Source organism: Ceratotherium simum, chromosome 36, assembly GCF_057802395.1.
Source record: "Ceratotherium simum simum isolate JZ-2026a chromosome 36, ASM5780239v1, whole genome shotgun sequence".
Taxonomy (NCBI): Eukaryota; Metazoa; Chordata; class Mammalia; order Perissodactyla; family Rhinocerotidae; genus Ceratotherium; species Ceratotherium simum.
In genome coordinates, this window is record NC_141935.1 from 22596658 (window position 1) to 22622745 (window position 26088).

Here is a 26088-nt window from a genome sequence, read left to right on the forward strand (position 1 = left end):
CTGGGGTGAGTTCTCCTTCCTGTCACCTCGAGCAGCTGTTTTCAAATCTGGATGCTCATCAGAGTTAGATGCACAGCATTTAAAATACAGATCCCTGGGCCCCACACTCTGGAAATTCTAAAGTGGCTATTGGAAATCTGCATTTTTATGAAGATCTACCAAAGGATTCTGATGTGTAACAGTTTTTGGGACCAGTGAATTTTGGTCCCCAATGGAGATCCCATTACGTTGACCCTCCAATCATGTAATGGGATCTCAGACTGCCTTGTGTTGTGTTTATGTGTCTATCTGATTTCCCCTTCTGGATTGTACTCTTCCCAAAGGCAGGACCGTGTCATTAAGTCATCTCCCCTTTGGATCACCTGGCAGGTGTCGCTCACGGTAATAGGATAAATTACTCGACAAGTGTTTGTAGAATGAATGAATGAATGCACGAATGAATGCATGTGTGGGAGACTTCTTCGAAGAGGTGAGACTTGAAGGGTAGAAGGAATTTGTAGTGTAGCCAGGAGTTGAGAGGAAATTCAAGTGGAAAGAGGAGCTTTTAATTTCGATATTTTGTGCAAAATGCAGGTGATAATCAGACCTCTGGGGAGTCACTCTGAAATCTGTTTGCTTCCAGGGTCAAAATATTCCTCATAGATTGAATTATTTCCAGTTTTGAGAAAATGCTCATCTTTATAAGAATTTCCAATGTGTACCTTATTATTTGGTTGTTTCATTTCTGGCTTTCTGTTGATCAACTGGGTGTTTTTAAAATAGAATGCTTCAGTTCTTCCAGGATCTGGTTCCTGAGGTTGCTCTGGCAACCACCTTGAAAACTCCGGAAAGCTTTATCCCAAGTTTCCAAACTTCTCAGACTTTCCAGCTGCCATACTGCTTTTTACCATAAAGATTAACATTAAATAATCTTAATTAATTAACTAAATCTCCTAAAACTGCTTCAAAACCCCCCCCGCATTCTGAGCATCATAGTCATCACATATTCCTTTCTTGACTGGACCAGTATTGAACACTGGATCATATGATCTTCAGCAGTGTGTTAACCAGGCATCAACACACATACTGCCCAGGAGATCTTCCTCTGCAGCCCAATAGTTTATTTAAACCATAATCACTGCACCTATGGCTTCCAGAACGTATCTTTGGTTTTATTGAAAAGCCAAAAGGAGAAACAACCATGTAACTGCTGAGAAGTATGTGTGATATTGATGGTCACGGCTAAGTCTTTGCACAGTTCCAGGCAGTATCACGGATGTCACAGCTCTCCCTTGCTCTGTTCAGTGTGCCTCGCCCACGTGTATGTGATGCGTGCACGTCTAGGGGTTTACTTCTGTAAGTCTACACTCAACAGTCCTGATTGAGTCACTAAAGGGCTATGTGGCCTTGGGCACGTTACTTTGACTTCTCTGAGCTTCAGTTTCCTACTCTGTAAAATGAGGATTAGAAAAGCACTACTTCAGAGGTTGTTGCAAGGAATAAATGAGATAATGCAGTAAAGCACTTAACATAGTGATTGGGGCTGCTTAAATGTTAGCTATTATTATTACTATCAATCGACATATGCACATAGCCCAGCTTATTGGAAGAAAGGAAAAAAGCATACACTATTTTCTACCCAGTATGAAATCTGTCTATTTTAGTACTTTGGCTCCTCCAGTTTCAGTGTAATTTGTAATCGGTCTGCAACACACAGCATTAATGTTATGTATCTTCTAAGCCGCCTCAACAGGACCTGGGCTCCCTGAATTAAAGCAGCCTCCAGAAACCAGCCTGGGAGTCCCAGACAGGATGGCACCAGTAGCCCCCGTCTTTCAGTCTTAACTTGTAGAGTTGTCTATCAAAACAGCTGCCCAAAAACATATACTTTCGTCAGACTCCCCCACTCACTGAGAATCACCTTCTTGAGACAAACTTCTCACGTGGCCCCAGGGAAAATGTGAAAGATGACGGGGAGTCGAGAGGAGACTTGTGTTGGCCTGTCTCCTTTGCTCTCTGCAAGGGAGTCAACACACACCGGGGACCCTCACTTTGCGAAGAGTGTGAAAGGCTGCTTGCTTTGTACTTCCCAGGAGCAAGGAGGACGTGTTCTGATGTGTTCTGTTGTGTTCTGTTGCTTGCACCTCCCACACACTCACTGTGCCGTGGTAGCCCAGGGCTCTGGCACACGTTAGACCCTGGATAATGTCTGTCTGAATGAGTGCATGGAGTACATGAGCCGGCCATGATTGGAATTCCAGGGAGAAGTGATTAATCGGACCTCAGGGTCCTTCCATTCATCCACTCACTGATTAAGTTATTGTTAAACACCTACTCTAGGACACCTGACAGCACCGTCCCTGAGAGCTGCAGGGGCTACAGAAGCGTGGACTGTCCTCAATTTATAAATGGATTGTTTGCATTCCAAAAATTCATCTGAAAATTGATTGTTTCAAATAAAAACCCATTTTCCACCTGGTGTTCAGTCTTAAGGCCAATCCAGAGATTCCTGTCCTCTTATGTGGTGAGGGATGGGGTCACTAGTACTGTGGAATCATCATACCTCCATAAAAAGTTGTGTTTCTCTCATGTGCCTTCTTGAAAACAAACACAAAACAAAGAAAGCCCGTGTTCCCATGTGCCTCTCTAGCTACTGCCCTTCACTAGCCTCCTGGTCATAGTCACACTTCTCTAAACAGTGTATGAAGTGGCAGTGACTTCTGTGTCCCTGAATCCAGTGGGCATTTTTCCTTCCTGTGGTGTTCGTCTCCCTCAGTGGCATTTGGCTGCCCATTTCTCCACCTATCTTTAAGCACGAAGTTCCCCTGGCTTTCCTGACACCACACCCTCTGGTGGCTCTTTCTTAGCCTTCTTCATCTGCTCTTTCTCTGCTCATTCCTTGCATGTTGGTGAACCTAAGGACTTAATCCTGGACTTTGTTCTTGATCTTGTCTCACCCTGCTCTCTCCTACCAGGCACTCTGAATATCATTTACCATCAATGTTCCCACCACCGCCAAATCCTTCTTCTGAGGACAAGTCCTCTATACCCAACTGCCTTGGGGGTCCTACAGACACCTTAAACACTGGCCAACATTGAGCTTCTATCTCTCCCCCTCCCAAAACACTTCCTCTTCCAGTGCTGCTTATCCCAATAAGTCCATCACCCAGCTGTTCAAGATTTCTGAGAGTGATCCTTGACTCCTCTTCTCCTTCACACTCACCTCTCATCTGATCAGTTACTAAGTTCTATAGATAGAGCCCCCTAAGTATTTTTCAAGTCCATCAATGTGACTCTATCCCTCTGCCCCTGTCCTATTCCAACCACCACAGCCTCTTGCCTGGACCACAGTAAAGAAAGTGTGAAGCCGGAGGATTACTCTTCTCCTTCAGCTTTGATTCTTCTTCTTCAGGGCAGCCTTCCTCAACCCCCAGACCTCTGACCATCTGTTTTTCCTCCTATAGTATCACGTTCTTCTCCTGCATAACAGTATGTGTTTTCCACACTAGGACATAAGCTCCATGGAAACAGGGATGATGTCTTAGTTCCTTTTGTGTACCCCCCACACCACTTAGACCTGGTATATAGTAAATGTTGAATGAATGAGTGAATGAATACAATGGATACGTGACTTGAATTGTACTTGAGAGTCACAGAAGCCATCTGTCCCCACTGTAGCCTTAGCTTCCCCAGGGACAAGTCTGTGTTGATAGCTCCAGGAGTGGGGTTACTGGGGGCTGGAGGAGATGCAGGGAGGACAAGATTCTTGGGATTAGCAGCAGAGATGAAGATTTGGGAAAAGAATGGGGTATAGTATGAGGCCTCTGGGGGTTTGGAAAGCAGACTGAGAACTGAGTAAGGAAGTTTTGAGGAGCCTAGAAGGGAATGGGGAGGGAGCCACAGGCTGAGGAGTAAGGACCCCAAGTGGGATCTGTCTTCCCATCCTCTCCTGCCCGTCTCTGCTATTTCTTGGTTGCCCAGGGGTGGGAGTGATGAGCAATGGAGATGAGAAAGGAGGGGAAGTGTTGTGTTCTTACAGTGACCCAGTGGAGCTCCTCGTAGGGCCCCATCGGGGCTCCTGCTTCTGCCACAGGAGTGATGGGAGCCCCTGCTAGGGGCCTGGAGTGGGGACCTCGGGAGCAGCAGAGGGTTCTGGGCAATAGCTGGGGACAGGTGGCCTTTCATCCCTTTCTCATAACATTGGCCATCTCATTCTTCTCCTTCATACCTGTGCCCTCACAGTGGGGAGAAGCAGGAGGAGGCTCCCCTGAGGCACTGTGTGTGCATGTGTGTGTGTTTGTGTATCTGTGTATTTTAGTCTACTCAGGCTGCTCTAACAAAAATATCATAGACTAAGTGGCTTATAAACAATAGGCATTTATTTCTCACTGTTCTGGAGGCTGAGAAGTCTGAGGTCAGGATGGCAGGGTTCTAGTGAGGGCTCTCTTCCTGGTTTGCAGACGGGCACCTTCTTGCTGTGTCCTCACGTGGCAGAGAGACATCATCTCTCTCACGTCTCTTCTTCTATGGGCACTAATCCTATCCGTGAGGGCTCCACCCTCATGACCTAATCACCTCCCAAAGGCCCCACCCCCAAACACTGTCACATTGGAGATTAGGCATCAACACATGAATTTTGGGGGACACAAACATTCAGTCCACAGCATTGCATATCCTAGCAAGACCAGTGTTGGCAAATTTACTTCCTTCCTCCTTTGAACCTGCTGTGTTTCAGTTTCTATCTCGCTTCTCCCCATGTTCTGCCTTGGATGATACAGTCACTTAGGTGTTCAGCTTATCTCCCCTGGGCTATCGTAAGCTCCTCGGGTCTTTCTCATTGCTGGGCTGCCTGCCATATTGAACCCAGTACGCTGTGTGCTCAGAGCTTGGAGAGCTGAGCCGAGTTTGAATTTGCACTGATGCTTCTTTGCTTAAGCTCTTCATGACCAGTTGTACACATCCATAAGGGACCAGCCAGGGCTAGGGCTACAGTCTGTGAATGTGGGACAAACGGACACTAAACTGACACCAGAGCCACAGAACCTAGGCTTGCTAAGTTAGTGTTGGGTCAGCACCATGTCTTAGTCTACTGAGATGGCTGTTATGGTTTTTCATACTTAGAAATTAGCTCGATGGTGATAGCTATGTCTGTGTGGGGGAATGACCAAGGGACCAGGTTATTTATTCACGCAACAAAAAATTGAACTGTGTGCCAGCCGCTGTTCTCAGCAATGGGGATAAAGTTGTAAACCAGATGGGCTGCCCTCATGGAGCTTTCTAGTGTGAGAAACAGATAATAAACAAGTAAACAAATGCATAATTGATATATTTCATAATTGATATGAAAAGATTAAAGCAACAGGGAGAGAGACAATATTGGATAGAGAGGGAGGGCTTATCCAAGGAGATGATCTTGAGAGGATTCTTGAACGATGAGGAGGAACCAGCCATGAGAATGTCTGGGAGAGGACTCTCCAGTTAGAGGCAACAGCACATGCTAAGGCCCTCAGGTGGGAACAGACGGGCTGAGTTTGCAGAACAACCAAGGGGTGAGTATGGCTGCAATGGAATGAGCAAGGGAGCAGTGGTGGGATGTAGGGTCAGAAGGGCACAGAGCCCAGATCACATAGGGCCTTAGTGGTCATTGTAAGGAGTTTGGGTTTTATTCTAGGAGCAATGGGAAGACATTGGAAAGTTGAGCAGAGAAGTGATGATCTAATTTATATTTCAAAAAGATCTCTTTGGCTACTGGGTGAAAAATAGATTGGGAGTGGAGGTGGGGTAGAAGAGGGGAGACCAGTTAGGAGGAGGCTGCCGTGGTTCCCGTGGGCGGTGACGGAGGCTGGGACTGGCCCAAGGTGTTTCTGGATTTTGCAGCAGGCGCCTTTTCCCCGTGGCTACCTGCGAGGCTCCGTGCTGCCTCCGGTTTTCCCACTGCCTGTAGTTCAGGCTGTTTCCTTGACCCCTTTACTTACCGTTGCATAATTGCATCCTACAGCACATTCTGTTGTTCAGCTGTCAGTCTCTGCCCCCAGCCTGGGGATGCCTGGAGCATCGTCACAGTGCTCACCTAATTCATCCTGGCTTCTCCACTGCCTGTCACAGCATTTGACACCTCATAGTAGGCTCTCAGCATGTTTGTCAAATAAATAAATGGTGAGTTTGCTGAGCACTCACTGTGTACCAGGCACTGTGCTGATAGAACAACTGTATGGAGAGAGACCCACAAAGACACGCACAGACAAACCGATGGCACAGACACACACACATGCACAGTAGTGACTCAGGAGCATGCGGAGCTTTACTACTTAGGCGTAGTTATTGTTGACACACAAAATGATTAGATTCCCCAGAACACATGGCGTTTTGGGGGATAGAAAGTAGTGGAGGAAGAGAATTTAAAAAATGTGCAAGCACTGGACATAGATTGGAGAGGGAAAGGGAAGATATATTGGTTTGATTTTCAAGGGAGTTTAATTGCTGCTTTTTACAAAGTACTTGGAATATTTGAGCTGTAAAGAATTATAGAGATTGTCCACAAATACCTCTCCTTACAGATAATGGTTATTATTTATGGAGTGGTACTATGTGCCAGGCGCTATCTTCAGAGCGTCATACATATTAACTCATTTAATACTCATGACAGTCCTATGAAATAGATACTATTATTATTCCCATTTTATAGATGAAGACACTGAGCCCATTGACATTGAATAGCTGGGGTTCTGTAGCTTCTTTAGAGGCCAGGCTAGAGCCCATGTCTCTTGTTCCTTCCTCTAATTCCATTTTCACTAAGACACTGACATTCAAGCCCTTACTGGACGCAAAAGTTACAATATGATTTTGTCTTTTCTTTAAAATGATAATTTGCTAGACCAAACTTCGGGTAGGGCTTGACCCCATCCGGCAGACTCTGGACAGACATTTGCATATGCAGGCACTCAGATCGCCTACCTGGGTGGTCTTCGGAGCTGCTCATGTGTCTGGTCTTTGTACTGGGGGCTCTGGATCGTGCCGTTTAGCAGATTGCCCACTTCCCTGTACGTGCACCAGCGGCCAGTCAGCAGATATTAATTGATGGTGACCGTGACAGTTTGCTGTCCTTTCCCCAGTGCTAATACTTGCTTTCTCATTCAATTCACCCTCTTTTGCTTGTTCTGAGCAAAATTTCTCCAACCTGCTGAACGTAATAGGTAATTAACACTACTTAATAGCTGGTAAGTAGGATAATCGTCTGTTTTTATTCTGGAAGAGGCTGTCGTTCGGAAGCTAATGGTGCTGCTCAACACCCAGGCGGCTACTAGGCTCGCTCTGCTAAGGAGCGATCTGTGGTGCAATGAATAAACTCCCTGCTCTGGAAACAGCAGGTTCCTGTTACATAAAAGATGTGTCAACAGAAGCTTCACACGGAAAACACTGCTGCAGGAGGGGGCAGTGACTTAGGAAGGTGTGGACTTGGGGCTTGGAATCCTCTTCCCCCAACAAGAGTTGGGGTTCCTTCCCTTCATCCTGGGCTGGGAGGGCAGTGTGGATGGGACAGGCCGGAGAGGGGAGGCAGGGCTGGCAGCTGTGCCAAAATTCACTGGTGAACTTAACGAAGGGGAGTCCAGCGTCAATACTTAATTGTCATCCACCACGTGCAAAGCTTTCTGCTTGGGCTGTGGACAAAAATAAAGGCAAAAGATGACTTGTTTCTGCCCCTGGCCCCGTTCCTGTCACTGTGGTCGTCCCTGGTCAGGTGAAACCATGACTATTCCCTGAAAGTCTTGCAGGTTTAAAGAGAGGCTGGTATAAAGGATTTCCGGTCTCAGTGTCATTTCTGTGGAAGACTTGGAAGTGATGTCCTTCTGGGACATAAAGACAAAAGTGACTATCTCAAACACCTCAATGGAGGACGATGCCAAACATCCCTTGGGGATGCCCTTCTGCCTTGATATTCTGCATTCCCTAATACAGCTGATCGTCTAAGTCTCAGCTCAGAGGCAGTTCTCCTCCGAGGAGCCCTCCTCCATTTCCTCATGCAGAATGGACAGTTTCTTTTCTCCTTTCTTCCTGCCCCGAATGCTGCCTCTGTACCTTGCTTGCCATTTTTGTTGTGCTGTGGAATCCGCGATACACGTGACCACTTACATCGCAGTCTCCCCTAGCTACACTGCCTTGCATTCACTCCTTAGTAAGTGTTTCTAATAAATATTTGCTGAATGAGTGCATACGTGGGGCTCTTCAGCACTAGAAGGCTTGTTAAACCCTTACCCCTCGGCCCTCCTCATTCTAGAACATTCCCTTCTGCTAAGGTCTCTCCTCTCAAACAGTCTGAACTTTGGCCTAATCACTCCCTATATTCTGAACACGATTCCTACTCCCACCAGCCGTGGCTTAAAGAAAGAAGAAAAGGAGTGGGTAGCTACAAGTCTTAACTTAAGATGTCTCTGAATTGCCAGCAAGTTGTAGGAGAATTTTGTCCCTTTAAAAACATGGCATTACTTGAGGAGTGCTGTTTATTCCCACCTCCTTCCTGAGTGGGCTCTTAGGTAGTTCAGTAATTTAACAAGGGTGTGAGGGAATGTGTGTGAGAGACTTTTGAAATTCAAGTGTGTCTTGAAGCTGCATGAAAACAAGGATAAAAGGCAGGCTGGGAGGTGTGGGCAGGGCTGAAACCCAAAGGTTTGGTCCTAAAAGGAACCAGTCACCTCCTAGGTTTAGAAAGTGTCCATCGAGATGCCAGGAAGGCCAGAGACAGCTGGAAGGAGCTTGTGAGGGTGGGGCGCAGAGGTGGCCTGCCAAGGGCAGGTAGAAGATGGCGGGAACTGGAGGCTGTGGGCTTCTGGAGGTGGAAGGATGCTGGAGAGCTGGGCTCCATCCCCGAAGATGCCAAGGCCAGCCTTCCAAGATGAGAGACCGTGGCCACGGGGACTAAGGGAGCCAAACCTCCAGGTGGCAGTGTCTGGGAGAGCCAGGAGTCAGACACTGCTGCCCAGCTTGGAGTCTGCGAGCTGTAGTGAATGAGCAATGCTCTGTGAGCGCAGGACCGTCACAGCCTTCCTGGGGGCTTGGGGTGAGGACTGGGATCCAGGGTCTTGAAAAAGGAACCTCTGCCCCATGCATTCTTCAGTCCCTTATGAATCTCAGTTCAAATGTTTAACAAAATCCTCTGGGATGCTTCCAGAAAATGCAGATTCCTGGCCCAGAGAGTCTATCTCAGTGGACCAGGGTGGAACCCAGGAATCTGCGTTTTTAACAGATGCCCCAGGCGATTCTGATGCTGGTGGCTGGTGAACCCTGCTGAGCAGCCACTTCTCAAACATTAATGTGCGTATGAATCAGCTGGGGATCTTGTATAATGCGGGTTCTGATTCAGCAGATCTGGGGTGGGGCCACAAGTCTGCAATTCTAACAAGCTCCCAGGTGATAATGGAGATGCTGGTCCTGGGACCTCACTTTGAGGAGCAAGGTTCCCAGTGGTTCACCTGGGAACTGATTAGAAAAGCAGAATCTTAGGCCCCACTCAGACCTACTAAATCTGAAACTGGGTGTGGGGCCCAGCCATCGGTATTTTGGCAAAACCTCCAGGTGATTCAGAAGTACCATAAAGTTGAGAACCACTGCTGGAGAATGGGGAAGCTTAAAGAAATGGGCTGGAGCAGGAGGCAGAGTGGAAGGGAGGTGGCCGAGTGAAAGTGTCAGGACAGTAGAGCAGCAAGTGAAGCCCTCCTGTCACCTCTTTTCCCGGTTTCCTTCTCCAGAAACAAAGCTGAGACCCCTGTGAATTCTGATGGAAGGAATCTTCTTCCTCACAGAGTTGTGCATGCACACTTTTTTTTTTTTTTCTGGTGAGGAAGATTGGCCCTGAGCTAACATCTGTTGCCAATCTTCCTCTTTTTGCTTGAGGAAGATTGTCCCTGAGCTAACATCTGTGCCATTCTCCTCTGTTTTGTATATGAGATGCCACCAGAGCACAGGTTGATAAGTGGTGTATAGGTCCGCGCCTGGGATCTGAACCCGCAAACCCCGGGCTGCCTATGCAGAGCACACAAACTCAACCACTACGCCACCGGGCGGGCCCCATGCATGCACACTTTTCCTCCTGGATCTAAGTGGGAGGATCTCCCCACTTGGCCGGTGTCCCCAGTGCATGGCACAGCTGGTGGTGGGGGACAGCAGTGGGACTAGGGGTGCCAGAGCTGACGGGCATCTGTCAGGCTGGAAACTGGTCCCCGAGGAGTGGTCAGGACAGGAAGGATCAGGCAGCTCAGGGGGCTCTGAGCAGGGAGGGGGGTAGGCAGGGCAGTCCACGGTGGCGGGGCAAATGTCTGGGGCACATGTGACTAGGTGGTACAGGTTTGTCAGTGCACAGCCAGGTCCCACCAGAGACCGCTGGGCCGAGCTGTGAACTGGGCCATTCACTCGCTAGGTAGCCGGGAGCAGTGGGCAGCGGGGGTGTGGGTTTTGCCCCCCACCTTCTCTCTCTGGGCCTTTTCCTCTGTGTGCCGCCTTTTCCTTGTGTAGAGGTAGAAGTGAGTCCATGTGGGTGCCAAGAAAGGAGCAGAAAGTTCCCCAGTGTGGGTTAAATATGCTGTGGGAGGGTAGGAAGGAACCGGAGGGCCCCATGGGTTGGAAAGGGGGAAGCCTGGAGAGAAAGCCTCTCTGGAAACAGCACTCCGTGGCTCCCTGCCCCACCTCTGTGCCCTCGCTGACCAGCCAGCCTCCCCAGGCCAGAAGGAATTCTTCTGTCTTCAAGTCCTGGGTCACTCAGGCAGGGAACCCCCTCTCTTGCCATCTCCCCCAATCTTCTCGTGTTCTTGGTACACAGGAGCAGGCCCGTGGGAAACATGATCTGGGACTGGTTTCCCCTGAGCCTGGCCCAGTCCCCTGGGATCAGCCGTGGGGATCCGACCATGACAAGGTCAGAGCAACACATGGCCCAGGCATTTAGGAGAGCCCCTGGCAGCGAAGGGCTCAGAGCCACATCCACAGTTCCTGGTGTGCATTCAACCGGCACGTGTCCGATTAATTTTACGGTGACTTTTTAAGTTACAGTGCTAGACTAGGTGATTCTGGGTGAAGTTGCTTATGTACCAGCACCATCTGCTCAGCCCTTCAAAGTATTTGATATAAACATTGGTGCAAAATTCAGGAGGTCAAACAATTTAACATGCTGGCACTGTTACAAAATAGGCAATGCTCAAGGCAGCCCAACCCCGGGTCCTAGGTGTTGGGGTGTTCCTGCTTAATTGTGCCGTCTGAGGTTGGGGTGCCAGTCCCCGGCGCGAGGCGCTCAGAGGCCTGCAGTGGAGCTGTGCCCCTGGGGGAGGCAGGCCTGAGAGGCTGGGCTGCCCTCTCCACCCCCAGGTTGCTGCAGGCTCTTGGGAGAGCTTCGCCCAGAGCAGTTAAAGAGAAAGTGGCCTCCTTCCAGCAAAGGGACTCTGAATAAGCTTTCCTGATGGTGCGTGGGGTGCTTGTCTCATAATCTTCCAGTTTAGCAAAATCCCAGTTCCCTAAGCATGCCATCTCTTTCCTCCTTTCCGCTGCCCTTTCCCCCTAATGTGAGTCACATGCACGATTGTTCATTTGGGGAGAGATGGGGAACGGATCTCCACGTGGGACATTTATGAGAAAATTGCCTCCGCCCTGCTCATCCCGGAGGGGCTCTTCTGTTTTAGGGCCAGTTTAGTATGAGCTGGGGAGTAAAATTAAGGAGACATCATCCTTTTCTCCTTCTCCACACTCATCAGCTCCTGGGGCAGATAAACCTTAGGGCAGACACACCGGGAACAGGATTACTGTGGTTGAAAACAAGCAAGGACTGGGGTTTTCATGGTTTGAGAGACAGGCTGTTCAACAGCGCTTGGTTTCTCTTCCCACTTGAGGAAGCTGGAAGCTTGGTTTAATCAGACGGGGGTCGGAAGAGATTGGATGGAGAATCAGGAAACCACATTTGATTCTGGGCCATTTCACTGACTTTCAGAGGAAGAGCGACAAGTTACCTACCTGAGAATGGCGATTAGCTGGTATGTGATGTTTAGCAAGAATAACGATCCCCTTCATCCCCATAGCAGCATCTTCCTTTGCTCGATGCTTCATCACCGTTGAGAGCACTGTCATTCGTAGGACATCCTGTGTCTCTTAACAGCAGCCGTGTTGGTAGGTTGTAAATGTTGGCATCTACACATGAGGAAAATAAGGCTCAGCATCATTAGCTGATTTTCTCAGTATCACACAGTTGATCATTATGTAACTGGTAAGAATTTATGTAACATTTTGAAAGATTGGGCTAATATTTTTAGCCCAATGTGATCACAGTGGAAAAGCTTGTTGTCTGAGTTGATGGGGTCCATTCAGAGATGGGCGGAAACTCTTGGTCTCACAGCTGCCCCTCCCTTCAAACTACACTCAGCACTGGGACTTTCCCCGTGGCTTCTGTGGCTTGGATCTTAGTGTTTGGTCCCAGGCTGGCTTATACCAGCCCCTCAGAAATCCTGTCCCCCTGGGATGCATGGTGCGAGCCGGGAGCAGACCTCCAGCACTAAAGACACTTGCCATCACCTCTCCATCTTTGCCAGCTTCCCTCTCCCCGGTCTTAGAGAATCCCCTTTCTCTCCCAGGTAGCTTCATTCCTCCACTCCAACTCCAAGCATCCTCTCTTTATTTCCTCTCCCTTTGGGGGTTAGAAGAGGCGCACCCCCTGCCCTCTGATGCCCTTCTCCACCACAGTGGTGAGATAAGGCAGAAGTTGATACATCATTACGTTTTTCTCCCGTAATAGGTAAAGGTTAGCAGTCAGCTGCAAATCATCTGTGGGCTAAAGCAGCAAATGAATGGATACATGAATGAATGAGAAGATGCATAAAGAGAAATAAAATATTTTGAACACAAATAAAATAAAATTCTTGGAAAAACAAAGTTAAGGATGAAGGCTTAGAGCTGAGCTGAGTGTGGCATAGAGAGGGAAGAGGAGGGGGCTGCTCTATTGGACGGAGGGAGCATGTGCACAGGGACAGAAACCTGCCAGAAGGTTCTTGCACCAGCCTTGGGAGGAGGTGCAGGGGCCCCGACCAGTAGAGGGCAGTGGAAATAAAAAGGAAAGAACAGATGCAAGTGACTGTGAAGAAGAAATGGCAAGATTTGGAAACAGACTGATGTGGAGAGGGATGAGACAGAGGAGTCAGAGATGGCTCTCGCTAGCAGAAATTGGAAATTTAGGAGATAAAGTTTGCAGGTGCTGGGAGGAACGTGAGTTTTCAGCAGGCAGTGGTTGTGGAATGTCTGGATAGACATGTCTGCAGGAAATGGAGATGGAGGACTAGAATCTGGGCAGCAAGTCAGGACAGGTGGTCCTCACCAGAGGCCACATGCATCCTCTCAGAAGTGATGGAAGAAGCTAGGGAGTGGGTGAAGTCTTGGAGGTCTTCACTGACAAGCATGCGAGCTTTGCTAGCGTGCTCCGAGAATTGCTCCTGACCTTTGACCTCTGGCATGCATCAGAGCAGGGGGATGGCGGGAGGAGGGGGTGTTGTCATCATACTGTCATGACAGGTCCCAGCCCTTCAGTTTATGATGGGGGCATGCAAAGGCTCCAGCACTGGGAGATGAGAAAGCTGGGTCCTTACGGGAGGGGAATAAAACTGATGTTTATCCAGCCCTTGGCTCATGTCAGGCCTGGCCTGAATGCCATTCAGTGGCGAATGAGTGGGCCTGTAGGTGGGCTTGTGCAGGACCCACCCTGGGCACTGCCTGCCTTCTCTCTGCTTTGTTCTCTTGGTTCCTCTTCCTGGAATGCAGACGTCCCGCTTCCTCATGTGGTTATGTTTTACTCAACCTTTCTAACCTCCCTTGATTCGCCTGGATCACAGAACCTTCTGTGAGTCCCTCTGGTTGGAATGAATTGCAGCCTTTCAGCAATCCCACAATCCCTGTATTGAGACTGCTTATTTCGTATTTATAACTCTATAATGCAGGGAATAATAAGACATGGGAATTCAATAGACTGTGGCCTGCGTGAAACAGTTCCTCTGTTTGTTGTGTGAAAGAATCAGATTGGCATCATTCGACAGCTTCTCTTGTGAATAAACAATGTTTCCCAGTGCTAAGGGATGACTCAGGGTGGTGGGGGCATGGTCAGAGCATCACTCAGTGTGTCTGTAGTTTGCCTGGTAGATTCAGGGGTGTCTTTATAAAACAGTTAGACAAGCTCAGGGTTGGGAGGGGACATCCAGTCCAGCTGCCCCACACGTGAATAAGCATCATGCCTGCCTGGTGGCCATTCGCACCTACGTAAGCATGCCCAGTGCTTGTGAAAGGAAGAACTAGGTGGATGGTCGGGGGAGGATTAAGAGGGATGAACACAATTTTGCTTTTCCCATTGATTACTCATTCTGTATCCGACAAGATTTAACCAAATTATGCTGTCATGAGAAACAACTCCCAAATCACAGTCGCTTAAAACAACCCAAGTGTCTTTCTTTCTTGAGCTCTGTGTCCATCCCCGGTTGCTGGGGGGCCTCTCTCTTCACTTACAGTTTCCGGATGATGGAGTACCCACCATTGTAAATGCTTTTTGCTGCGTCAGAGGGGAGAGAAAGAGACTCTGGAGCGCTTTGCAAGTAAATCGTCCAGTGTTCTCTCCACGTTGTTTCTGCTCAGAGCCCATCGGCCCCGCCCAACGACTGGCTGCTGAGCAGTGCGGTCTTCCTGTGTTCCCGAGGGCGGAGTGTGGAAGCGTGTGGAGGGCAGCAGTAATGCCCACCGTGCAAATGGCTGGCTGATTTTCATTCGGCCTAGGAGGAATGGATTCCCTACGGCTTCTATGCCGTCACGACAGGGACAGCCTGGGCAAGTAGGAGAGAAGCAATGTGTGTATGAAAAGAGCACCAGCGCTCCTAAACGTCTCCCACTTGTGAGCATCCTGCTCAGTGACCGTAAGAGGCATTTGGGAGAAGCCGCCCAGAAGAGTAAGATGAATTCTTCAGCGTTTTTCCCACCCCCACACCAGGCTGGGGACCTCTGGAAGCAGCTGGCCTCTATTAAGCAGTTTTCCTCAGCACGGTGACAGTGACGAATCCTCCGTGCTCAGAAGGTTGCAGCTACCACGATAAATCAAGCCCCGACGAGGGAAGAGGCAGTGGTGATTAATAGTGGGACCTGAAATCCACGCTGTAATCAGTCAGATTTGTCACTGGAGTTGGAGACCGGGGATGGTGCTATCATGGATGATTCAGGCCCAGAGTGGCTGTCTCTGAACATGTTAATTACCTTGGCAGAAGTTGCTGAAACTGATGATTAAAAAATGTAGAGATGTGCATAGCAGAAGTCACAGCCACTGCCTCCGGGGCTGGCATGCTCGGCTCTGGGAATGTGGGCTTTCTCTTTGAATGAATGGGGCGAGGTAGGGTGGTACCTTGGCCAGGTGTGGATGGGGGTGGTAAGGATAACTCTAAGATCCTGTGAGGAGAAATGATAGGGACATACCCCCACCCCCAACAGGTGGTTGAGGCTCATAGGGGCTGGCTGTTCCCGGTTCACCCATGGAGGCCTTTGGAATGATGGCTCTTTTACGCTGATTCCAAGGTTACTGTCTGAGGATTCTAAGGCACGGGTCAATGCAATTCACTCTTCATCTGACTTTATAGAAGATGTCACTTAGTTACAAAATGCATTTCTTCTATGTGTGCCTCTGCAAGCATTTATCTTTAATGTGCGTCTCCCTCTGTATCTGTCATCTGGGGCAGGTAACTCATCTGACTAAAGTGAGAGATGAATGAGACCAAAGTCATGTTCTGTACTACCCAAATGGGACAGGATGAGGCAGTTTATTTTCTACCCGGAGAAATCTTGGTTTGTGACCACAGGATACATCCCTAACACCAGCCAGCCATGCTGCAAACATATGCACTTGGTCAGTTCAATTCATTTCATCACATATTTATTAAGACTCTAAGTGCCAGGTACTGAGCAAAGCACTTTGTAAATGGAGTTGAGAAAAGAATAGAGCTTGGCTAAGACGGCTTATAGAAGAGTGGAGTAGATTCATCCTCCATGATGGATAGGTTATGGAAGGTCCCCCTAGGTGAGCGTCAGAAAGCATGCCGTGGGGCTCAGAGCTGCAGGGTGGGGTGGGCTGGGGTGAGGTTCGGTAGTGGGGGCAGAGCTTTCATTAGGAAGTGGCATTTGAGATGGACCTTGAAGGATGGTTAGAAAGATTTTACTGGGAGGACCAAAACATTCGTGATGGTCTAAACAATACACAGAGGCTATACACAATACCCCCATACATATATATATATTCCTATATGACTAGGAAAGATGGTGCATTTGCATCTGTGTCTTCAGGTGTTCTTACCACTAGCCTAGGGCCAAATTGTTTCTTTACAATCATTTTGATTTCTGTTACAACTTTGATTTCTGTTAAGATGTAAACACCCCTGGGAGGGGTTCACAATCATTTTAAGCTCTTTTTACCCGTGTATTTCTGGGTGGGTAGATTGGGGGTGGGGGAGCTTAGTCTTCCTGCTGGTCACCTTCCGCCGTCTGACCCTTCCTGGCCTAGGCTGGTTTCTTTCCCCTTCCTCCAGAGGCCACACTTTCCCTCTTTTATCATCAAGATGTGTCCTTTCTCTTGGGTTCCTCTTGATCCACCCACCATCAAGCAAACAAAATGCTGTTTCTCAACTTTTTCCCGACCCTCCTATATTTGAAACAAACACACATATTCACTTTAGGTTTGTGAGTTCCTGTAGGAGGATACAGGGGGGCTATAAAGACAAGAGTGATAGACTCGCTAGAAACCCTGTCAGTATTTCTCCTCGCGGGTCCTGCCTCGGGTCAGACATCACAGGGGCTGGACAGCCTCTTCCAGTCTCCCCAGTGGTCATCCATGGGTGACCCCCAGAAGCAAGTGCAGTACTCTGGTAAGTAGAGTGCTGAGGGCCTGTGTCCATTTGGGGTTGAGTATAAAGCATGGCTCCAGTACCATAAAGAGGAGAACTTACCAGAAACGGATTAGTCTTGGGGCAGTGAGTCTGTGCTGCTGTAGGGAGGGCCTTTGTGTCACCAGCATGTTGGAGGCAGTGTCCGGGCAGAAGTCAGCTGCCTCAGAGGTGGGAATGACTTTTCCTCCCTCTAACTCAGGCCTGTGTCTCTGCTCCCTCTTCAGCTGGTGCTGCCAGAATACTCCATCCACAGCCTCTTCTGCATCATGTTCCTGTGTGCTCAGGAGTGGCTCACCCTGGGGCTGAACGTCCCTCTACTTTGCTATCACTTCTGGAGGTAAGTCTGCCTGGGGCTGGTCTGTCCTTCCTCTTTTCTGCTTGGGCAGCCTGCCCTCCAGAGAAAACCTCCCCCCAAAAAACCAGCCACCTGCTGCCTTCCTCTCCTCCCTTCCTTTTGGAGACCTTGTCTCTAGAGCCTTCTTCCGAGCTACTCTCAGACAGCAGTCCAATCAGGCGAGGCCCTTCTTATAGGCTCCAGTAACCACAGCCTCAACTCTTGTAGATCAATGTTAAAAGCATCTACAGCATTATTCACAATGGCCAAAAAGTAGGAACAACCCAAATGTTCATCCACAGAAGAATGGGTAAATGAAATACGGTATATCTGTACAATGGGATAGTATTTGGTAATAAACAATGAAGCACTGATACATGTTACAACACAGATGAACCTTGAAAAAATGACAAGTGAGAGAAGCCAGTCACAAAAGGCCATTTACGTGAAATGTCCGGAATAGGCAAATCTATAGAGACAGAAAGTAGCTTGGTGTTTGCCAGGGGCTAGAAGGGAGGGGGAGTGGGGAGTGACTGCTAATGGGTACAAGGTTTTCTTTTTAGAGTGATGAAAATGTTCTGAAATTAGATACTGGTTGTGGTTGTACAACTCTTATGAATATGCTGAAAACCACTGAATTGTATACTTTAAAAAGGTACATTTTTTGGTATATGAATTATATCTTAATTAAAAAGAAGGCACCTACCAGATGGACTGGCTTTTCTGCAACAGTTCTGATTTTTAATAGTCTATTCCCTGCTAAGATTATGCATCAGATCATGTGATTTGGGCTTTTCGTAAACTATAGTCACCATATGGATGTAGGAGGCAGGGAATGGGGAATACAAAAGTAGTAAAGAGTGCAATTATGCAAATAAACTAACCACCCTTTACCCCTGCTCCCAGAGCTTTGGTCCCTCAAACATTTCGTCATTGTTATTTTACCATAAAATATAGCCTGTATTTAGTCACGTCTAAAGCATCCATCCACTCCTTCGTTTAGCAAACATATGGAACACACACTACATGCCAGACATTGTGGGAATTCCAAGATGAATGTAAGATATCATCTTTCCCCTTGAGGAATATACACCCTAGCGGCAGAGGGAAATGTATTCTTAACAGAAATATGAGGAGTGTATGTAGGAGTGTAGAGAAATGAGCATTGAAATTAGGTGGGAAGAGTGACGCTGGAAAATCTGGAAAAGCACATTCCAGGTTGAGGGACTAGCATATGCAAAGGCTCAGAGGTAAGAGAGCACTTGATGTGTTTGGGGAATGGCAGTTGTTCATTGGCTGGATGTAGAGTTCTTGGAGGGATGTGAGCAGAGATGGGGTTGATGGTCAGTGGGGATCAGTAGGGAGGGTCTGAAATGATTGGATGGGGAATTAATTTATTCTGTTGGGAACGGACAGCTCTCAGAAGCTTTTGAGGAGGAAAATGGCCTTACCTGATCTGGTTTTTAGGAAAGTGACCCTGGCAGCAGTGTGAAGGATGGGTTGGAGGGTGAAATTTTGAGGACGAAATCCGATTAGGAGGTTATGATGAAATTCCAGGTGAAGAGATAATGAAGGCTTGAACTTGGTAGTGGAAGTTGAAATGGAGAGAGAAGGGGAGAATCCGTGGAGGTAAACTGGACATGCCTTTCTGAGAGCAGAGGAGAGAAGAAGTTGCAGGTTTAGGGAGGAAGGAAGATGATTTGGTTGTGTAAGAAAGTCTTGCTTTTTAAGTTAAGATAATCCACTAAAATCTGAATTTAGAAGGAAGTCAGATAGAAGCATTGTGGCGTTGAAATGTATTGCATACCCACTCGGGACTTTCCATGCCTTAGCTCATCCAGTGTCCACAACATGAGTGAGTTGGGCTTCCTTTTGCATTTTTCACACAGGGACACAGTGACTCACAAAGGATAAGTCACCACCCTGAGTCACTCAGCTAGGCCATGGCAGGGCCATGGTTCAGCCCCACCTCTGTACGGACCACAGTCCACATCCTCGTCACCTGGCATGCCACCCCAGGGGGCTGGCTCTCCTCCCTACAAGAGGAATTTATCCCTGGGTCCCTCAAATAGTGTGCTGTCCACCCAGAGTATCAAAAATGTGGTTAATTTACAAAACTTTGGTTGGTGCTATGCTTCTTAGGGCGGTCGCTCTTCCAGAGGGAGGAAAGGGAGAGGCAGGCCGTGTCCTCACACTTGGCAAGTTTATGCTTATTTAAGAAGAGAGTGATTGCAATCTCCTTGCCAATAGGGACTTTGTCTTACTTCTTTTGCGGCCCTGACAGGGTCTAGCCTAGTTCCCGGCAATTTGTAAGTGCACAGAAAATGAAAGAAAAAGGAATGAGGAGGGAGGGGTCCTTTACAAATCAGAGTCCCTAAACACCCTCTTTCTTTCCTTTCCCCTCCCCCTTCTAGCAGGTCCAGTCCAATGACATTTCTCTTGCAGATAAAGCTCCCTTCTGCCCTAGTTCTCAGTTGGCTTCAATAAAAGTGGAACTGTCTGCCATTTGTTCGGTGCCTGTTCTTCACAGATTATTTGCATCCATCACCTCCCATAATCGTCACAACAGCCCTTCGGAGTAGGCAATTTCATCCCATTTTACAGATGAGAAAGTTGAGGCTGAGAGAGGTTAATGACTGACCCGGGGAAGGTCAGTCTGGTGACCCATGAGTGGCAGAGCCCTGGCTCTTTCCACTGAGTGGCTCAGTCCCCTACCCCACCCCTGCCTCCACTTAACGAGGTCACCTGGGAACAAGGCCATAGCTAAGGGAAATAGGTTTTGAAATGTGCTTCTGGGAAGAGGAGAGGTGAGTGGCCTGGAGGGCTATGAATCTGGCTTGTGGCTTCCTCTGGCATAGTGTCGGTGACAGATCATGTCAGGGCAGTCCTCTGAAGGAGAAGGAGGAGGGAACTGAAATCCCGGCTCTGGGAGTTGCTACATTACAGGGATGTTCTTTACAGCAGTGTGATTAATCTGGGCAGAGCCCACTCCCCTGGGCCTTGCTCACCATCAGTTCAGAACCACAGCCTGTGTCAGCGGCTCAGAGGGTCGTTAATTTGCACCCTGGCCTCCTGATTCCTTTAGCAGACTGACAAAAAGGCAGCCCGCTGAGCGATTTCAGCCAGGCTTTGTTCTTCTGCTTTGAATGAGGTTGTGGCCAACATCCTGGGGCCAGTGTCCTGTTGAGGGCCAGAGGAGGGTCTGAGGACAGCACTCCCCTCCTGCCTGACCACTTCCAAAGGGCTCCGCCCCGGGTCTCACCCGGCCTGAGAGTTGCGCTCCTCCTGTGAACAAGTCTAGTTCACGTGGAGCCCACGGGATATCTGAAGCAGGCAGTTTGCTCCAGCCTCCCTCCTCGGTCCTCCTCCCTTCTCCCTCCTCCCTGCCTCCCTCCTCCCCTCCCCCTCCTCGCTCCTCTCCCTCCTCGCTCCCCCCTTCCTTCCTCCATCCTCCCCTCCCCCTCCTCGCTTCCCTCCCTCCTCACTCCCCCTCCTCACTCCCCCTCCTTCCTCCCTCCCCTCCTCACTCCCTCCCTCCTCGCTCTCCCCTCCCTTCCTCCCTCCTCCCCTCCCCTCCCTCCTCGCTCCTCCTCCTCCCTCTTCCCTCCATCCTCCCCTCCCCTCCTCGCTCCCCTCCCTCCTCACTCCCCTCCTTCCTCCCCTCCCCCTCCTCACTCCCTCCCTCCTCGCTCTCCCTCCCTTCCTCCCTCCTCCCCTCCCCTCCCTCCTCGCTCCTCCTCCTCCCTCTTCCCTCCATCCTCCCCTCCCCTCCTCGCTCCCTCCCTCCTCACTCCCCCTCCTTCCTCCCCTCCCCTTCTCACTCCCCTCCCTTCTCGCTCTCCCCTCCCTTCCTCCCTCCTCCCCTCCCCTCCCTCCTCGCTCCTCCTCCTCCCTCTTCCCTCCCTCCTCCCTCCCCCTCCTCCCTCCCCCTCCCTGCTCCCTCTCTCCCTCCTCCCTCCTGCCTCCTCTCTCCCACCTGCTGTTTTTTGCTTACCTAGTTTCCCCCCAGGGCTGCTCTCGCCCCGCCATGGCCAATGTTCTTTTTGCTGTTCTGGGGCCCTCTATCGAGAAGAAAAGTACCTGCAAACTACTCCACACTACAGTGGGAATATGATGTCCCTCCCAGAGTATTCAGGATTTTAAAAGAGGGTCTGGGTGGGGGACAATATTTACCCAAAGTAATGAATGTTTAGGGCAGCTTTGTGGTACAGTGGCATCTACCAGTGGAGACGTGGCTCTCCGTCCACCCACACCTGTGCCCATACTGGTACCCACGTGGACACACACTGCGGACCCCCACTCCCCTGGATGAAGGAGGCTCTTCCTGCCGTCTCCCAGGGCCCACCAGGTGACATGTTTTCCTTCTATCAGAGCAGCTGGTGTGTGGTGGATCTGAGTATTTGGAGAGTCACCACCTGTGAGAAGATAGTGTCTGGGCTGTGATGCGGGCAGGGATGCGGGCAGAAGGTAGACAGCTGCTCGGCAGAGATTCCTCAGGGGGAAGTTGGCATCAGGAGGGCTTGGCCCAGACAATGTCAGATGTCCCTTCCAAGCCTCTGAGTCAGTGATGCTGTGTCCTCTTGCCCTGCAGGTATTTCCACTGTCCAGCAGATAGTTCTGAACTAGCCTATGACCCGCCGGTGGTCATGAACGCGGACACCTTGAGTTACTGTCAGAAGGAGGCCTGGTGTAAGCTGGCCTTCTATCTCCTCTCCTTCTTCTACTACCTTTACTGGTGAGTTTCTGCCTCTCCTGGTGGGTTTCATTCCTGCAGCGAATGGAGGGAATTTCAGGCCGGCCTCCTGGTCTTCGGGAGGCGGCCTGTGAGGGTGGGAGTCGTGCCCATCGGGTATGATCCCAGCTGTCTGACTCGGGTTTGGGAGCAAGGGCTTCTGTGTGAAGGAGTAGGAGGCCTCGCCTGCTGACAGGCGCATCCTTAGGGCCGCACAGCGAAAACACATTCTACCAACACCTCTTAGGACATTCCTGGTGCAGGGCAGTCGGCTTCCCCATAGGGCTCCCGCCTCTAGCAACTCACCTGTGGTCCCAGATGCACAGCCTCATTGCCCTCTCGCCTGTGTGTAAGCATTCTCCGTGACCATAAGAGACCCCAGCAGCAACCACGATTCACAAAGGAGCATGCTGCATCATTAAATGCTTACACTTACGATTCTCCTAATATTCCATAACACCACTCTAATTAAGTAAAACATGCTGACTTTGCAATTCCATTTCAGGATTCTCCCATCTTTTCACCTCTTTACTCAGAACATCCTAGCTAAGCAGATAGTTATAAACAGCCTGTCTTGTGGTTTGATACTCCAGAGAATGCCTTTTCTGAAAATGTCTCCTCCTCCTTCCTCTTTCTCTTTGGGCTCATTTCTGGGCATCTCACCTGTCACCTTGCTCTCCTGTCGCTCCCTATGGCAGGGCATGGATATCCCCAAGTATTCCCATGTTGTCTCCAGAGTGGCCTGGTTGGCAGTGGCCAAGTGAGGAAGAGGAGGGTGGGGGGCATTAGGCTCCAAGGCCACCTCAGGGTTCAAGCTGGACTGGGGCAGGCTGCACAGTGGCTACATTTTTCCAGCATTTAAAAAGGAGCCAGGGGGCCCGCCCAGTGGCGCAAGCGGTTAAGTGCACGTGCTCCGTTGCAGCGGCCCGGGGTTCGCCGGTTCAGATCCCAGGTGCGCACTGACGCACCGCTTGTCAGGCCATGCTGTGGTGGCGTCCCATATAAAGTGGAGGAAGATGGGCATGGATGTTAGCCCAGGGCCAGTCTTGTCAGCAAAAAGAGGAGGATTGGCAGATGTTAGCTCAGGGCTGATCTTCCTCACAAATAAATAAATAAATAAATAAATAAATAAATAAATAAATTTAAAAAAGAGAGAGCAAAATAAAAAAGAGAGAGAAAAAAAAAAGAGGGAAAAAGAAAAAAAGGAGCCAGACTTTGGGCTAAGATCCTTACGTGTGTTCCTCAGTTTATGAGCTAAATGCTATCACTGCCTACGTATTAACAATGAGGAAACTCAATCTGAGATGATTAGATAATTTTCCCACGGTCACAGCTAATAGTGTCACAGCTGTAAGTCCATCTCAAATCTGATCCCGAAGACTGAGCTTTTAACTGCTGGCTGTCTTAGGAAACCCCTAGAAAGGTCTTCATCCAAGTGTGGTCTTTGGACCTCCTGTGTCAGACTCTAGGGGTGAGGAGGGTGTGCTTCTTAAAAATGCAGATTCCTGGCCTTTGATCTGCTGATTCAGAATTTCGGGGCTAGGTGTCAGGGATGCTGATGCATGCCTGAGGGTAAGACCTGCCGCCCTGGAGATGCTGCTTGGTTCTGCCTCCTCTTCCCTCCACATCCCAGCATCCAGAAGGCTCGGTGGCCCTGGAGGTCTAGCTTCCCCTGGAATAACTCAGCCTTCGAGGGGAGTCCGAGTTATTCTACCACATTCTTCTTGGAGTCAAGGGTTGGTCGAGGCTCAGGGTGACCTCTTCCCTCCTCTTCCTTGATGGAGTGTCCTGGAACATTGCCTGCTTCAACCTATAAGGAGACTGAGGGTCTATGAATCCTCTCTGGAGATTTTCAAGGTGCCCAGCAGGTTCACCCAAGTCTCTCTGACTCCAGGTCTGAACTCTCTATCAGGCTGGTTCCCGTCCTGGGAAACTCGTAGAGGGTGGCCCAACCCCTCATGGGCTTAGCGACTTGACCCTTGGGCTGACATGGAGGTTAGGTTTCTTTGCTGGAATGTGCTCAACCTCTTTCTTTGTGGGGCTGTGACAGCGCCTGCTGCAGAATCGTAGGCTGGTGGTCTGTCCCCAGAGGCAGCATTGTCTCCATTGCCCCTCCTCAAAGCCAGCAGAACAAGGACAGTGCTTTCCCTGGCTCCTGCCCCGTCAGCCTGGGGTCTGCCTTGGTCTCGATGGAGACCGAGGCAGGTCAAGCTCCATCATTTCACTTTTGTTGCAGTAACTGCTGGAGCCCAAGGCATTGTGGGAGAGAACATAGAAATTCACAGACAGAGAGCGAGGCAGCTCTCTATCTGCGGGGCTGTGGGGGCGGGAGGGGGCGGTGTGGGGGTGGTGTGATCGTTCTGTCACTGATTATGTTCCAGACATTCTGTTTGACTGTCTGTCCCGGAGTCCTTTAGTTCAGTTTGGCCCCACTGCATGTTACATTCAGTAATTACTTTGTTTCCAGAACAAAATTGGAAACAACTGCTCTTCCTCCCTCACTGGGACCCTGGGTGGCTGCTGGGCTTCCACATTCTTGGTTGAATCTGACCTCTTGGGGCTCTTCAGGGCCCCTCAAAGAGCCTGTTTCTCCCCCTCAGGAGCTCCCAGCCCCTCAGATCCAGAGCTGGTGGAGAGCACAGGACCATCAGCCCAGGCCACTCTCTTAGGGAGGGAAGGGGACTCACGTGTATGGAGAGCTGCGTCTGACCTGAGCACAATGACAGAGACTCAAGTGACAGCAGCTGGGGACCCCACAAAGGTGGGGTTGACATTTTACAGAGGTTCCTGAGGGGTTAAGAAATGTGTCCAAGGTCCTAGCTGATATTTAGCAATTTATCTGCCCCAGAGCCTGGGCTCTTCCTACTATATTGTGCTAACCATCCCACCCCCAGTGCCATCCCCCTTCTCAAGTTGCCTTATGGACCAGATGTTTGCAGGTTACACAGGATGGGGACTAGCTAATGCTAATACTGACAGTGACACCAGCTGGTTAGTCCAGTATGAACTCTGTCTACCTGCTCACTAGAAAGATCTTTTCAAATCAAGAGTGTAAAGCAGGCTGATCTTACCTCCCTGAAGTAGCACCACCTTCCTGCCTGGTTACTCCGGACGGATCTTGCCTGCCTCCCCTCCTGTGTATTTATCTCACTCTCTATTATGTTATTCATGGTTTACTCGGTGGCGGAGACCTCATCTGTTTCATTCACCTGTGTATCTGCACTGGCCTGGCCAGTGCCTGGCACACAGTAGGTGCTCATTAAATCCTTGTTTGTTGTTCAGCCTGGCTGTATGCTCCCTCAAGGCAGGGATGGAGGCTGCACACTCTCCATTGTTTCCTAGCACCGATAATGGTGCCTGGCTTGCAGGAGGCACTCAATAAATACTGAATGAATGAGTGAATGAATGAGTGAATGGAAGTGAGTAAACAGAGGCATCCCCACTGAAGCTCAGTATTATGCTGGAAAGAGCATGGCTTTGGCGTTGGGATGGGGCTCCTCGCCTTGCTGTCGCTGGCTGTGTGACCTTGAGCAATCCACTTCTCATCTGACCCCTGACTTCCCCGTGTCGAAGAAGACCCCTCTAGCTCTGGTCCTGACCAGTGATGCTCTGTGAACATGAAGGGTAGCAGCTTCTTAAAGATGAACTTCAGCTGCTCAGGAGAGCTCGCCGGGGCTTCACAGCTGGATAGGGTTAGAAGTGAAACACTTGCGATGCTTTCCCTTGGTTTTGTTTCTTAGATTATCCTTTTATTCTCTCTATAATGTGAAAAGGTGGTTGTTTTCCTTTCTGCCAAATAGACAAAGTGGTATATTTTGGTGTAGAACGTTCCTCGGCCTCGCAGCCCTTTCTAAGAGCCCAGGGGTGCATGACCTCCGTCCGTGGTAGTGTTGAGGCACCACCTTGGGATACATGCTCTTAATGCATCTTTAATGCCTGGATTCTGTTAAAAACAGGAGGGCCAGAGGGTTAGCCAATTAAGAATTCATTTCATTCATGTGCCGAGAGGGCTTGTGTTCACACGTCCGCCCCCGCAATAGTGATGATGCTCATCTCCCCAGCGCTAACGCATTATCCAGCAGCATCTGGGAGCCTCTGGACACAGCCATCACCTAAGC

General features: G+C 49.6%; 1 protein-coding gene across 1 annotated transcript in view; it reads left to right on the forward strand.

Moving 5' to 3' along the window:
* CNIH3 (cornichon family AMPA receptor auxiliary protein 3) overlaps positions 1-26088 on the forward strand; it is a 110963-nt gene that overhangs the window by 79047 nt on the left and 5828 nt on the right. Inside the window, exons 4-5 of the mRNA XM_087424399.1 lie at positions 17129-17241; positions 21830-21973. Of these exons, the coding sequence (XP_087280525.1) occupies positions 17129-17241; positions 21830-21973 (257 nt within the window). The remainder of the gene's footprint in view (positions 1-17128; positions 17242-21829; positions 21974-26088) is intronic.